General features: G+C 34.7%; 1 protein-coding gene across 2 annotated transcripts; it reads right to left on the bottom strand.

Annotated features, from left to right (window-relative positions):
• Positions 1 to 555: 555 nt before the first annotated feature.
• LOC127840327 (uncharacterized) lies at positions 556 to 15,939 on the bottom strand. 2 transcript variants are annotated; one of them, XM_052368731.1, is made up of 3 exons: positions 15,819 to 15,939; positions 5,812 to 5,952; positions 556 to 3,378 (listed from the first exon to the last, which is right to left on the bottom strand). In XM_052368731.1, the coding sequence occupies exons 1-3, from the start codon at positions 15,855 to 15,857 to the stop codon at positions 2,833 to 2,835; spliced, it is 726 nt and encodes a 241-aa protein (XP_052224691.1). In that variant the 5' UTR covers positions 15,858 to 15,939; the 3' UTR covers positions 556 to 2,832. The 2 variants fall into 2 exon arrangements, with proteins under 2 accessions (XP_052224691.1, XP_052224692.1); XM_052368732.1 differs by lacking the exon at positions 5,812 to 5,952.
• Positions 15,940 to 17,072: the final 1,133 nt, after the last annotated feature.

Below are 17,072 nucleotides of genomic sequence, written 5' to 3'. Positions count from 1 at the left end.
ATGGTACACTGATTCAGCCATTAGCGGATCGCTTAGGTCTTTAACAAATGTATAATGCTCTGGGGCTTTTCTCAAGACAGCTACAAATAGGTCATAACGCAATAAATCTTACCCAGTGATGGCATTTTGGTGTTGAAATATATTAGAAGTCATAATCATCACGAAGATGTATGCTGAAATAACTTTAATGTACTAGGAAATTCAAGTAATAAATAACTGTGACAACAAACACTTTTTGTAAGATCATAAGGTTTAATTGACAGAAATGATTGGCAAAACACATACTGCCAATAACAGATAATCATTGACTAGTATGGCAAGCGGTTCGACGCATAATCTCAAGAAACTAGGTTTCTCACGAGAACCTAGGTTTTCAAATGGGAACCAAGGTTCTCATTTGAAAACTTGGGTTCTTGAAGCATTGTACAATTTTCAAGCGAGAACCTAGGTTCTCATTTTGAGAACCTAGGTTCTCATGAGAAACCTAGTTTCTTGGAATTATGCGTCAAACCGCAAAAATCTAGGTTTCTCATGAGAACTTAGGTTCTCATTCTGAGAACCTAGGTTCTCATGAGAACCTAGGTTTTCAAATGAGAACCTAGGTTCTCATGAAAACCTAGGTTCTCATTTGAAAACTTGGGTTCTTGAAGCCATGTGCAATTTTCAAGCGAGAACCTATGTTCTCATTCTGAGACCTAGTTTCTTGGAATTTATGCGTCGAACCGCAAGAAACTAGGTTTCTCATGAGAACCTAGGTTCTCATGAGGACCTAGGTTTTCAAATGAGAACCTAGGTTCTCATGAAAACCTAGGTTCTCATTTGAGAACTTGGGTTCTTGAAGCCATGTGCAATCTTCAAACAAGAACCTAGGTTCTCATTCTGAGATCCTAGGTTTTCATGAGAAACCTAGTTTCTTGGGATTATGCGTCGAACCGCTTGCCATAGACTAGGATCACAGACAAACATAACGGATAATAGATTAACATTATAACTGCACAAAAACATCAATTATGAGATTAATTGAGATCTAATCGACAAAAATTATTAGTAAAACCAAAATTGTAAATCAAACTGTAAATTACAGAGAATAATTGACTAGGATCACAGGTTAACATAACAGACAATAGATATTTATTATAAATGCATAAACCATCATTTCTATATTTGCAAACGACAAAAGAGCATGTAAAAATGAAGTGACATGGTATTTTATTTTCATTCCTTGACAAATATTCAATGGAAATGTATACTCAATAATTAATATGTAGTGTTGGTGGCAATAGGCTATACATGTTTAGTTTTAGTGTTTATTCCCACCAATTGCTTCCTGTTAATACTGTAAACTAGTACAATATTATTTGCTTTTCATTAGAATATATCTGACTAAAACATGGCTTAATAAAATACAAAACTGTCACAACAAATAATAAAATCTTTATTTATTTAAAGGCATAGCATTATGCGCAGTGAGAAAAATGAAATAAGATACATCTACTTTAAAGGTATTGTGTTGCTTAATCATACAATGGTCAGAACGAAAAAGTCAATTGAAAAAACATGGTTTTGACATCATCATGTAGAACACACTAAATAGACATATAATTTGTGTACATGTATACTTATAAGATACATTTACTATAAAGGTACTTTGTACCTTAATCATACAATGGTAAGAAAAAAAGACAATTGAAAAAAACATGGTTTTGACATCATCATGTAGAACACACTAGATATACATATTATATTTGGACATGTACATGTATAATTATAAGATACATTTACTTTTAAGGTATTGTGTTGCTTAATGATACAATGGTCAGAACAAAAAAGAAAAAAATGTGGAAAACATGGTTTTTAAATCATCAAGTAGAACACATTAAACAGACATACTATTTGTGTACATGAAGATGTATAATTACTTTAAAGGTACATGTATTGTCTTGCTTAATGATACAATGGAACAAAACAGAAAAAAACAACAACATGGTTTTGACATCATCATGTAGAACACGTTAAATAGACATATTATTTTTATGTACTTATAAGCCTATAAACAATTATTGTTTTAATATTTCATCCTTTGAATCTTTAAAAAAAACTCGTATCTATTTGATCAAATGAAGAAATTCAGTTTAACTTCTACTGAATGAAATAAACAAGAGATGTGTTCGTCAGAAACACAATTCCCCCTATTGCGCCGCTGTGAAATAAAAAAAAATATATTTATTTATTTTTACCTTTGACTTTGAAGGATGACCTTGACCTTGAACTTCCACCACTCAAAATGTGCAGCTTCATGAGAACGCCGGTTTGAAAAAAAATCTATTTTTTTTACCTTGAAGGATGACCTTGACCTTGAACTTCCACCACTCAAAATGTGCACCTTCATGAGATACACATGCATGCCAAATATCAAGTTTCTATCTTCAATAATGCAAAAGTTATGGCCAACGTTAAAGTTTTCTTTTCGGACGGACGGACAGACTGACACACACATACGGACATACTGACAGACGGACAGTTCAACTGCTATATGCCACCCTACCGGGGGCATACACATATTTGTTTAATTTTTAAATTTGTTGTATACAATAATGCCAATATTTTTTTATATTTGTATATATTTTTCTGTCAATTGGAACAATCTGAGATGCAGTTCCTTTAATAATGTTCAACGAGAAGGAACATTTATAACATGTGAATCAAATAACAAATGTACTTCTGCAAACAGTATGCAATAAACTATATTTCCCCGCACAGAAAAAAATGTATAATATGCTTTAACATGTTTATGCCTAACTTTGAACTTTTACGTACTCTTTATAACTATTATTAAAAACTCTTAACTATTTTCATTGCATTGCCTCCTGGAATCAATGAAAGTGTGTCAGTTAACATCTGTACAGTCTTGTCTGTGTCTGTTACTGTTAGGATATAGTTACAGGGAATTACAACACCACCTCCCTTTTCTTGTGTTGATGGCCAAGGTGGAAAGCTAGGGGAAGGATCGCCATTACAAATGGTACATATTTCGCCACCAGTGTCTAGGATGGAATAGAAACAACTTGCTAACACTCTTGGCACACGACCAATTGGAAGTCCTGCAACATCAGACAACATAAGTTGCCTACCATGGTCTGTTAGCAAGCTTTGCAGTTTACTGTCAAAAGTGAACAACTCTGGAATCCACACCAGACCTGCATCTTTGTCCTCAATGTTGGTGTTCTCTCTGTCAATACGTAGTTTTGTAGGAGGTTCTGTGATGGGGGGCTTAATCTTTAAAGCATAATATCTCTTTATTGCAGAGTTTCCAAGCACAATAGTACCGGTAGTTCTTCCATCTGTTTCCATGGACGGAACGGGCTCATTTTGCTTGACCTGAAATTGAAATAATGTAAATTGAAATTTGGCATATAATTTCCTTTTATAATTGATTTCCTATATTAATTGACCCCAGACATCTTGTTCATCAGGTTAAATAGGCTAGTGCAAAAAAGATGAACCTGGGTTTATCTAAGCACTTTGAAGCAACATTCACACTGCACCTCGTTTTAACGTATCTTGCGAAATATAAGTTAGTGAGTAAGGGTTAAGCGGGGGATTGAACCATTGACTCTTGCGTTCTGACAACAGTGTTTTGCAATAAGACCACAGATACGCTCATTACTAAATTATAATGTATTAAGTGTACATTGACACCAATCGATTCTTTTATCATAAGAGAATAATTTAATTATTTTTATACTAAAATTTGTATAAATAGAAATGATATGTTTTATGTATATTGATCAAATGTGCTAGTTAACATTTTACAATTTCATTCATGTAATTTTATTCATTCTAAAAAGACATTTACACACATTGTGGACAGTGATAAGGTACAATCTCCTCATCTGGAACCTCAACTGAGCTGCAGTCAGAATGTATCCACAATTTGCAACCATCACATTGCACCCATGTACGTGCTATTTCTAATGATTGTTCATCGTTCAAGTATATCCTGCAATGCATGCACAGGACATGTTCATCACCAGATTCAGACGTAGGTTTAACTGTTTCTACTTGTTTAGAATTATGTGACTTTTTTGTCTTTGGTTTGGCCACTTTTTTTCTTTAAATCTGGCTTTCTTTGTTTTTTCTTTCAAGAAAATCACTTTAGCGTTCTTTTCTTTCTCACTGAGTTTTTTTAACTTCTCAACTTCCTTGAGTGACATAAATCGCAATGATTTAGGAGATGTAAGATTATCAGGTAATTCATCTAACTGTGATTTTCGCTTAGGTTTATTGGTTGCATCCTTAGGGAAAACAAGGCTCTCTTTAAGGATAGGTGAGATCAATGCTGATTTATGTTCATTAGACCCAAATTAAGTACAGACAGATGCTGCATGTGCCAGTATGCTCAGTCCGGAGAGACATTCTTGCTGCATAGGGCGGTCTTGTGAATAATTTTCCTTCTCCAATATTTCCTCACCAATTGTCCTTGCCAGTTTCCTGTACATCAAAACATGGGGATTGGCCTTCAATGTCATAGCCCTCATCCAATCGTTTCTTGTAAGTTTGTTTAACTGGCGTAGTGAGAACAAGTTCCAGTGCTTGAATTGCTGATGCTGCACCACTTTGTTTAGAGGGATCCTTTGGATCTGAACAGGCTTTTGATGTGGATGCTTCCTCTGACTCCTTGTCATTGCAAAATGTTATGCTTGGCCTCAGCTTCTGTAATATGATGACAGTGCTGTCGACAGGGTAGATACCTGGTGCCTTAAAGGCATTTATGATGGTAAGTGACTTGTAGAAAAGAAGGTAAGCTTCATTTAATTTCTCAACAAAGTTTTATTTTCCAATTACTTAACCAGGGTTAGCTCTATTGTGTTTTCTTTTAACTTGATGCAACTTCTGCTTCATAGGTCCGAACACACCCTTGTCTAGAGGCTGCATTAAATGTGTAGCATTTGGTACAATTCTTTACAGTTCAATGCCATTCTTGCATGCAGCTTCAAAGATAGACATGCTTTCATGGCTGCTGACGCTTTAAATAAGTAGCAATACTGGTCTTTCCTTAGACGCATGTTTATTAAAATGGTCAAGGAACACTTCGAATGTTGCTCCATCCAACCAGCCTTTTTAAGTGTATGCAATTGTTGTCCCTTCTGTTGAGCCAATCAATGGATTGTAGCCACGTGGTTTTGGCTGTGGATACACAATAAATGGTGGTAACATAGCCCCATTAGCAGCCGCCCAGTACATCACTGTTATTCGTTGTTTTGCATTACCTCCAGACACATGAGGTACTTGAGAGATACCACAACCCGATCTTACTGGTCCAATTACCTTACCTGCAACACTCCTTATTGCGACACCTGTTTCATCAGCATTATATATTTGTGTGGGCTATTCAAGCAAACCTTTTAAAGATAAGAAGTTTCTAAACTCTATAAACCACTCATCAAGTCTTTCTTTAGTAACCTTAGCTCGATTTCCTTCCAAGATAGTCTCTGTCCTCATCTGAACTAAATGTTTGTTCCTTTCCATGAATCCATAATACCAGTCATACCCTGGCCGCCCATCTTTAAATGGAGTTGTTCTCTTCTCTTTTACTACAATATCTTAAATAAAATCCATAAACTCGTATGGCTTTAGTCCCATCCCCCTTTCAGCCATTTCTTTCAGCCATATTGCCATATTTTCTTCTTCCATTCGGCTAAATACAGTGGCTGGCCCTTTCCTGTTATCAATGTCCACTTTCCCAGACAACGTTCTATAAAAATACCCATAAAAAAGATCAAACATTTCAGATGCCTTCTTTATAGATACCTTATCTTGTTCAATGGCAAGAAGTGCGCGACGTGCCCGTAACGGTTTTGAAGGAGAGTACTTTTTCTTTATTTGTTTTGCCTTAGTGACAGCTGGGCTGTCAGTGCCTCGTGCTGTTCTACGGGGCCTTCCCATCTTGCTCTAAAAAAAAATAAAAACAAGTTAGCACTTAATTACTTTAAGAATAGAACATAATATAATGAGTTTACAGACTAGATACATTAACCATGATTTGCCATCCCAAACCAGTTAAGATTACATTGGTATGTTAATATGATAACTCTTGGAAATAAATGTAAAACAATAAAACAACCATACGCTTGAAAAAACAGCCCTTCTTTAGAATTAAATATGAATTATAATATAACTCATTTAAAGTTTCCCATTTAGATATGATATTGTTTCAACAGAGACCATTGTCCATTCATTATTATCTCATTTGTGCATAATTTCTGATATAGCAATTGGACACATAAAAAGTATTAATTTATTTTTTAATTAAAAGCAACAACTGACAATTCTAGTGTGTTTTATTGAGATATATGGGCAAATAATGGAATTCTTAAAACATATGACGGTATACTATCTCATTTAAATTTTGGCCTTGATGTTCACACTTATTGTGACAGTGACCTTGACCTTTGACCTAGTGACCCCCATTTATGGGTCATCTACTATCCAAGTCCGATGCACATGTGAAGCATCAAGCCAATCGGTCAATCCGTTCACAAGTTATTGATCGGAAATGAACTGGTCTACAGACAGACACACAGACCGCCCGACATCCAGCGAAACAATATACCCCCTCTTCTTCGAAGGGGGGGGGGGATAATAAATGTAAAATTATCATAAGATCGCTGTGGCGTAGTGGATATGGTGTCCGCCTAGCGACCGAGAGTTCACGGGTTGGATCCCCACTGTGGACGTGTTCTTTAGATCTTCCCAATAGACACAAAGTACTGGTTCTAGTCCTATTAATTTATCCATTAATTATAATTAAGAACAAACAATCCACACCCCAACATCTTTCAATTTAATAAAATTATCTGATAGTGTAAATTTAAATATGAGCAAGAGATGTGTTTTTCAGAAACACAATGCCCCCTGCTGCGACGCTTTTTTTTACCTTTGACCTTGAAAGATTACCTTGACCTTTCACCACTCAAAATGTGCAGATCCATGAGATACACATGCATGCCAAATATCAAGTGCAATATTCAATTGCTATATGCCATCCTACCTGGGGCATAAAAAGATTTTAATAAAATTCTTCTGATTAAATTTTACTATTTTCCAACTGTAAATTTCTTGGAAAGTTTCAGTTGTTATTACATATTGGACATCGATCGAGATTATATGTATGTTGAGTCAACCCCCACATTCCTAAATATGGGTCACCACATGTCCGCTATTCACTAAATCGAGTGTTGCAGCTTTTATGCTTATTTTATATGATACGCATACATTTGTTTTCTGAGCATTCTAACTTTAGTAAAGGACACATTATACTAAAATATTACAGCAATGGACATTGTATTTACCTCACAAAATCTGCAAATTACACGGTACCATGCGTCTGCACTTTTATTTTCGTCGCAAAAACGGTGCGTACATAACGTGACCTTGTTTTGTTGTCGAAAAAAATGTAACAATTGACAAACGTCAACAAAAACTTGAATCGACTGAAAAACGAAAGCCTTTTTAAATTCAATTCGTAAAAAATTATAAATTTTAACATAAATTAATGTATTTTGCAAACCTATCTGTTACTCACTAAAATCCGCTATACACCAATCGACTGTAATATGCCATGTGACAACACAAAACTTAGGGTCTGATGTAGTATCAGGTAAATCTACCTACACAAGTATGCAGTGTGAATATACGCGTACATGTACTGGATATCAAAATAAGGATATATGCCATACATAATTGTACATAAGTTATTTCTTGCTACAGTTATCGTCGTTTCATTAAAAAAAAATGTATAATCATAAAATCTATGTAATGACTAAAATTGGAATTAGTATTAATATGATTAAATAAGAATTCAGACTGTTTCCAAAACCTCTTTGGCTGTCTTTATATCCATCAGTGGATAAATATAACACTCCAAGTTTCGATTGTACCGTACGACCAACAACCTCTGTCATGTCTCAAAGAGCGTTCGTAGCTGTATTGTATGTTATTATAACGTTTTTCTTTTTCATACAATTTTATTCAATCGTACCCTTGCGTGTAGATAGCCCCAGGTACCCGATAAAAGAACCTTTATATACAATAACACATTTAAGGTGACTTAGTATACTTTTTAAGATTAACAAAATTACAAAAATCATTAATATATTTTTTTTTTCAATTTATAACAGTCTTTTGTACGTCTTCTCGTTCAAGTTATTTAACAGTCTTTGTTCACGTCTGCACGTTTTAATAGTTATATGATGTGATTGAAAAACAAAGCAAATTGAAAGTTGTTAAAAAATAATAGTCACCATCCTAAATTGAAGCGGGTCTTAATTAGCAGTTTGTATTGAGTTTATATCTGTGATAATAAAAAGAGTATTACATTCCCAATTCCTTAAAGGGACCTTTTCACAGATTTTTGCATATTTTGAAGTTAGTCATTCATTGCTTTATTTTGATAAATTTAAACATTGAATCTTAAAAGCTCCAGTGAAAAATCAAGAATAAAATTTAAAAAAAGAAAAAAACTGTATCGCGCACCGGGGCTCGAACCAGTGACCCCTGGAGTCCTGGAGTAAAAACGCATTAGCCCTCTCGGCTATTTTGCCGAGTGTTTATGCAGGACGTATTTTATATATTATATAAGCAATCTTCGTAGTTTCGTAAATTTACACGACACCAACAGAACTCTCCAAATTATTCAATCGTTTCGCGTTGCAACGCTTTATAATTTTTAGGTTTTTAAATCGTCAAAAGATGCATATACTGGCTATATTAGACTATGGTAAATGTTCAGAAATACTATTTCCTCACAAACATCATAACTAATACGAAAATGTGCGAATCTGAAACAACTTTTTTCAATTTTGTCAATTTACAAACCGTTAAAAGATCCCTTTAATAATTTAAAAGAATAAGTAAACATATAATGTTTTCATAGCTAGAAGAAAAACTATAATTAAATAAATTGAGATTCCCAGCGAACCATCCGAGGTCATGCACGGGCACTTCCTGTGGTGGTCCGCCAGGAACATGATATAAAGTCTACAGCTTCCTTGGATGATGGAGTTGAGGCACGTGACAGCCTTCGGTACCACTACTCACCCGCCTCAACCCCACCATCAAATTAAGCCTGAACACGTGTGAACCATGTTTATATAATAATAAATATGGTTTTGAAAAAAAGACTCAATACTACAGAAAGGTTAGTACAATGTTCCTATGACCTACATGAGTGAAATTGAGGCAATGGTATGGCGTATATACATAGTGATGTAACATGAGTGATAATGAAATTCAATGAGTGAAATGAGATGAGCCCAAGACCGGTTTACATAGTATATGAAAATATTAATGAAATGATTCATAGGGACATTGATGATAACAGTGATGATATATATATATAAATACATCAATACATCAAAAACACATCTCACAAATAACACAAAACACTCTATAATAATGTCACGTAATCGTTCATAGTTCATGGACGACACATAGTTATAACAATGTTCATTACTCTTAAATTACTGGTGTGTAGCCTATCATTCGATATCTGGTCATGCGCGTATTGCCATGATGACGAGAATTGCATAAACTACCATGTTCCCGTGTCACGCATGGGACAAGTCCGTCCCTCTCTATTTATGTTAATTTCTCTGCATAATGTGGGATAAAATATTCAACAATACCATATATCAGTTTCTAGTCTAATTTAATGTCTGACATAACTAATATTTTAAAATATACAAATACGTTGTGATTGCTACATGATTGTGTCTTTTCCCATCTGTTCACCTCTAGATCTAAATGCTTACTGACTCTTTCCCTCTATTATTTGCCCCGTGAAATTCAGCTATGAATCCCATTGGTCAATGTTCTATGCGTGCTTATTGCTGGTTGGCTAGATTACTAAAGATACTGAATCAATGAAGCCCTGGGAACGGGATAAACAAACCACCCACATTTTTACAAGCTTTATCTGTATAAACACTTTTGCTTGACCAATACAAACATACCCGGCCTTGTGTCAACTATACTATTCTTTAATCTCTCCCTCATCGATAAGCTTATTTGTACATATGTCCACTTTGTGACTGTCATGTTTCAATAAAGTAATCCCAAAATATTCCACCTACAAATTCCTACCATAACGTGACACAACCTATCCTCTCTGTGTCACGTAATCGTTCATAGTTCATGGACGACACATAGTTATAACAATGTTCATTACTCTTAAATTACTGGTGTGTAGCCTATCATTCGATATCTCGTCATGCGCGTATTGCCATGATGACGAGATTTGCATTAACTAAAATTTTCCCGTGTCACGCATGGGACAAGTCCGTCCCTCTCTATTTATGTTAATTTCTCTGCATAATGTGGGATAAAATATTCAACAATACCATATATCAGTTTCTAGTCCAATTTAATGTCTGACATAACTAATATTTTCAATTATACAAATACGTTGTGATTGCTACATGATTGTGTCTTTTCCCATCTGTTCACCTCTAGATCTAAATGCTTACTGACTATTTCCCTCTAACATTGGCCCCGTGAAACTCAGTTAGGAATCCCATTGGTCAGTGTTCTATGCGTGCTTATTGCTGGTTGGCTAGATTACTAAAGATACTGAATCAATGAAGCCCTGGGAACGGGATAAACAAACCACCCAAATATTTACAAGCTTTATCTGTATAAACACTTTTGCTTGACCAATACTAACATACCCGGCCTTGTGTCAACTATACTATTTTTTAATCTCTCCCTCATCGATAAGCTTATTTGTACATATGTGCACTTTGTGACTGTCATGTTTCAATAAAGTAATCCCAAAATATTCCACCTACAAATTCCTACCATAACGTGACAATAATAATCAAACAATATCGCGTGTGGCTTGGTGTATCGCGCAAAATTTCGAGTATCGCTTCGTCTGTTGCGGTCTGAAATTAGACATCGATAAACGAGATTCTGATAATATGGGCGATATTTAAAAATTAAAATATCTTGTATCGCTTCGTGTGTCGCGCAAAATAACGTGTGTCGCTTCGTTTTTTGTGTGTCGCCCTTTGAACGCGAGGCACGATATTTTGCTCGATACTCACAGCGACACACGATACTTTGCGCGATACAGTAAGCTACACACGAAATTTTGCGCGAAACACGAAGCGACAGGCGATACTTACCACCATATATCGCCTTTTGGGCTACCAACACAAGGGCGATAGTTCGTGGTACATTCTTTCGCGTCACTTCATGTATCGCGCAAAATATCATGTGTAGCGCAAAATATCGTGTGTCGCTACGTGTTTCGTGTGTCGCCCTTGATGAAAGAAGTGCGAGAGTATAAATGACACTATTCGGATTCCGTAATTTGTTGTTATAGCAATGAGATCGTTAAAATTTTTAGTTTCTCATTAACTTTAAGAAAAAGGTAAAAAAAAGTACCGTCTATAAAAAGCAATCGGAAAATACCCTGATATAAGAATACCGATAGTAATGAGCTCAAGTTTATACGATCGTTGTTATACTATCGATTTTCATCTTGTAAATCTGATCATGATTTTTAAGCCTTATTACACGTACTATAGTGTTACTTCCCTTTAAAACAATTATGTCCCTTGAACAATGAAATGATTGCCTCTTATACCTAAATAATTGAACGCTTTACAAATACACCAACAATGTTTAAAGTTTAGTTGTAAGGAATTAATTTTAATATTTGACAATGAATATAAGTATTCACTATGAGAAAACATTTTGCTTAGTAAGGTCATCTATGAAGTTTCATGAGCGATGCAAGTGCACGAACTTCGAGCGCTTAGCAATAAGATTTGGTAACTCTTAAAGAAGAGTTAATAATAACATCTGTATCGCAATTTTATTTACGTAATAGTAGCTTTGTGTACTACCTTTTGGTTTCTCTTAAGTTACTTTTGTGTCATTTGCATAGAATAATCAAAGCTATGAAGGCACAGTAGGTGTTCGCTGTTGTATAAGTTTAGACGCAACTCAGTTTTAAAAATTATGTTATAGCTATTTATATTGCAAGTTTTAAATGAACACAAACCATTCAAAGTTATAAAGAGTTTGTCTTAAGGCACATATCCAGATGTGTTTTTTTTAATCATTAATAAAAAATATAATTTAAGCTTCATTTTGGGAAAACAGGGCTTAATGCATATGCATTAATTGTCATCCCAGTACCAGAGACTCTTTAAACGAAAAACATTATAAAATCAGAAATGTCGTCCTTGATTAACTTGTGCACAGGCTAATCTTATTTGACATGCATTAAGCCCCGTTTTCCCTGAAAGCAGCCAATATGTACAGAGTACAATTATAAACACTAGACTGGCCAATGTCGTCTTACAAGCTGTTAAACACTATTAGTCATATACACCCACTGCAGTGAACTGGCAGATGTGGTGGTTATCTTTCCTAGCAGACGCTTCTAGCATAAATGTGTCGTCTTCATATTTTACTTCAACAGGCAGTGGTTGTCTTTCCATAGCGTAGTTAAGCAGTTAAGCGCATACTGATTTGCAAAATTTGATCTGTAACATTATCGTGAGCTTACGCTCACACTAATCAAAGCGCTGAAGGCACTGAAATTGTTCGCTGTTGTCGTTCTTGATTAGCTGTGCGCTTTGCACAGGCTAATCAGTGTGCAAGGCCTAATCTTATTTGACATGCATTAAGCCCCGTTTTCCCTGAAAGCAGTCAATATGTACAGATTTCAGTGATATACACTAGACTAGCCTATGTCGTCTTACAAGCTGGTATATACACTCACTGCAGAAGTAGAGTAGAAGCATTTGTCGTATGCAGTGCAGACAGGCGAGGTAATCATGTTATTGACATACGATCGTAAATCGCCTCTTCAAATTTTCGGCGAAGTCAATATCGCTTTGATCTTTAGAAATACTCATGCATATCGAACGAAGAATTTCTCGCAAACATGCAGCAAATGTGCGCGCTTTTGGAAAAATAGTGCGATTCGCGTAATCGCGCGGTCTAGAATGCACACGGATATTTGATCGTCCAAAAGGCTTGATTTATTCCTACAGAAATGTACCGGTCACATTGTCTGACGAACGGTTTATTTGTCGGCCCGATCGTCGAACTGAATTGAATTTCTTCGGTCATTTGAAAATTTTAACGGCCAAAAGCCGAAGGGCGACCCAATCTGAAACACTGTAAAACATCGAACGAATGCAAATGTGACGTAACACAGTAAAATTATATTAGAAGAAATATACACAATCATAAATAACAACTCTAAAACTAAATAAATACAAATAAATACGATTGGTAATTAAGATACGGACAAACGAAAACAAAGTCATTAACGTTTCATAACACACAATTAGGGCTCTGCTACATTATACCTAAAGTATCGTGACTTGTTAAATGCATGAAAACAATTAAACGTACATTTGTCGGGGAGAGGCGACAATCCGAGATGTCCTCTAGGTGTAGATAACAAATTGGAGATGTCTATTCAATTAGAAACCCGCGCGTACAGGGCCATAGAATCCGCCGGGATAATATGTCACCTGTCCAAGAGCGGCGAAACTGCCCTGACAGGCGTAAGTCACGAAGTAATTAAGCACTTAACGAAATTGTATAAATACTCTGTCAAAAATAAACATTGGACACCCTGGCTTCCCATAGGATTTATCTTAGCTTCTGTTATTTGGTTTTGTGTTGAAATTATTTTATTATCTTAAATAAAGAGCTTTAACTTTATAATCGGACTTGTGGTTCATATTACGGGACACAAAACATATTTCGGAGTGTGTTTTATCATGCAAAAATGTAGATTTCGATAGGAATAAAATAAAAAAAAGTGTGGTTTAAAATAAGTTTCGATAAAGACATGGAAGAATAGAAGTGGAAGTGCGTATCGTTTCAACGTTTTTGTTATAAACATTGGATTAAAGTTGTGAACTTAATTGTTATAACATTGGATTAAAGATGTCATTATGGTAAGCGTGTCGGAAACCTGTGTTTTCCCGGTTCAAATGTGTACACGTTAATTTACATTAACGGTTTTCATACGCGTCTTTAATAAACTATTGCGTACCGTTTAAGTCATTTTTTCGTCAGTTTTGTTAAAGCCAAAAAATGTAATTGTTAACGCTTTTCGTTAGTTGTTTTATATAATAAAAGGAATATTACGATAGTCAAATGTTCTAAGAGTTTGTATCAGTCTCGTGGCTTGTGTTATTTCGCATCACACTCGAGGCTCCGCCTCCCGTGTGATACGTCATCACACAAGCCACTCGACAAACTTTTGGAACAATTGACTAGCGTAATATACCGTATTTATCACCCAATGTATATTCTACAGTAGATATGTAGTAACGTAAATTCAAAATCTGGCACAGTAACCTCTATGTCAATACCAAATGATTATTTTTAAATTAAATTGTTCGTGTATATAAAACGCTGTACATTATTAATTTATTATGTTACCTGAAACATAATTAATGTTTGTCATATATCTTCCTAAACATAGCGTATGCGAACTAAGCAGGTTAATTTGGGACTCATATCTTAAGTGGAATATTACACATATCCCCACCTTAATTACTACAATTATGTCCCTTGAACAATAAAATAATCGCCTTTAATACCAGAATCACGGAACGCTTTACAAATACATAAACTCTGTTTTACGTTTAGTTGTATGAACTTAATTCAAATATTTAACATTGAATATAAGTATTCGAAATAAAAAAACATTTTGCTGCGCCAAATCATACCTATGTAGATAATTGGTTGCGATGCAAGTGCACGTACTTCGAGCGCTGAGCTTTAAGTTTTGGAACCTCTTTTCGAGGAGATATGGATAATAGGATGTTGATAAAGATCACGTTTATCATGCTAGGTTTAGAACCATGGTATATTGAGGCTTACCGTGTTTATACGATCGTTGTTATACTATCGTTTTTCATCTGGTAATAGGATAAAAGGAGCTGATAAGTCACCATATCAAACATGCATTGATGTAATAGTAAGAGCGTGTGGGTTTCTAACATGCATTGATGTAATAGTAAGAGCATGTGGGTTTCTAACATGCATTGATGTAATAGTAAGAGCGTGTGGGTTTCTAACATGCATTGATGTAATAGTAAGAGCGTGTGGGTTTCAAACATGCATTGATGTAATAGTAAGAGCGTGTGGGTTTCTAACATGCATTGATGTAATAGTAAGAGCGTGTGCTACTTATTGGTTTCTGTCAATTACTTGTGTGTCATGAGCATAGAATAAAACACCTTTTGGAAACCGTAATGACACATTTTGTTTTAAATACATGATATACTACAGTGTAGTTCGTGAAGTCTTGTATTTTAAAACATGTAATTATCGCAACCGTTGTTTATTTTTGGTGTTATCACTTCATTTACACTTATATTTGTTAATGCAGTATCAACATACTAAAAACCAATATCCCGGAAAGAGAAAAATAATCCATTTGAACATCGTACTTTCATTTTGACAACTGAAGACATAAATGATTCGATGTACTATGTGAGTATAAATGTACTTTTCATGCAGATTTGTTCATAGGACATAAAGACACAATTTTCTTTTACGGATCATTTCAGGTTAGATGACTGGGTGATTCATGTAAAATATCGAAAATAATATATATTGTTGTAGATAATTGGTCAGTTACCACATTTTAACGAATTCTTTTGACCTGTTAATTCTTTTAAGCTCAATTCAACAGTGAAAAATGCATATAATATCACTTTAAGAAGAGTTAATAAGCTTAGAATTTCAAGTGTTAATAGGGTTTGATTTACATTGAGGTCGGAGCACACCTTGTGTGGTTTGAACATCATTGTTTGTTATTTCCATATTCACTTTGAAACAGTAATGACAATTCGTTTTAAAATATATAAAATATTTTAAGGCAGTTTGTGAAATCTTTTATTTTAGAGCACGTTGCCTCGTTGCAAATGACAACGCATATCGATAATTATGTTTTACAATATTTTATAATTTCAATAGCAAATAAAGATTGTAGAAAATCAAGCAATTTAAGACATTGCTTTGGAAATTTAAAGGTCACAAAACCTCCCTTTAACTTTTCCAACATTTGAATGCATGAGCTCTGAAAGCAGACTTTAAAAATGAATGCAATTAAAGCTCATGATTTAACTTCTTATGCAAACGATGTGGGAAAATATTATTTTCTATTTACCCTTGATTTCCGTAAATTCGAGACCTTAAAATGTTATGTCAATATAAAATGTATTAAAAATAAATAACAACGATAACATACGCTTACGTTTTAAAATAAATACAACGCGCACTGATTAATTTAAATATAAACTCCACACAATGTTTTAAAATTTCTTAAATGTCAATATTGTTAACATTAGTGTAAAGGGTCAGTTATTTTGTTTCGCTACCCTTGATTCGCGGGTATGGCGGCATAAGACAAATCCTTGCAAGGCAGAGCAATAACCCAAATATAATTTATTGTAAACAGTTTGACTTTGTCCCTGGTGCCAATTTGAAATGAACGAAAACGTCAAGCACAAAATTAAATATATACACGTATACAATATTAATTGCATTTACAATTTCAATACTTTCCTATGCAATGTTTCTCGGTGCATTCTTCCAAAGACCCTGTCTCGTAATGTATTTTCAGACACTGTGTATAATTTGGAGACTCGCAGGATAGACACAATGTATCTTCCTCAATAGCTTTATAAGCATGCATCATGGCAGTGGGCGAATAAAGCCAATACTAACTTCTACCGACAATGCTTAAGGATGGCCTTAAAAAGGAAATACAATTCAGCTCAATTTTCAAGCTCAAAGAAACGGACTATACAACTGTATTTGCCTTATTATTATTGAATCGTTACAGAACTAAGTATAGACGACCTACTTGAACACAGGACGACAACAAAAAGTCATCAAATGTAATTTTCTTTAAATATTTTATATTCAATAATCGAAAATAATTGGTGCAAAGAATATATGTTGTTTAAGGCTAATCGATTTTAATTCATACTTTTAATCTGTTATACACGCATTCATTA

This window comes from Dreissena polymorpha, chromosome 8 (genome assembly GCF_020536995.1).
Source record: "Dreissena polymorpha isolate Duluth1 chromosome 8, UMN_Dpol_1.0, whole genome shotgun sequence".
NCBI lineage: Eukaryota > Metazoa > Mollusca > Bivalvia > Myida > Dreissenidae > Dreissena > Dreissena polymorpha.
This window is presented reverse-complemented; position numbering and strand designations above follow the sequence as displayed.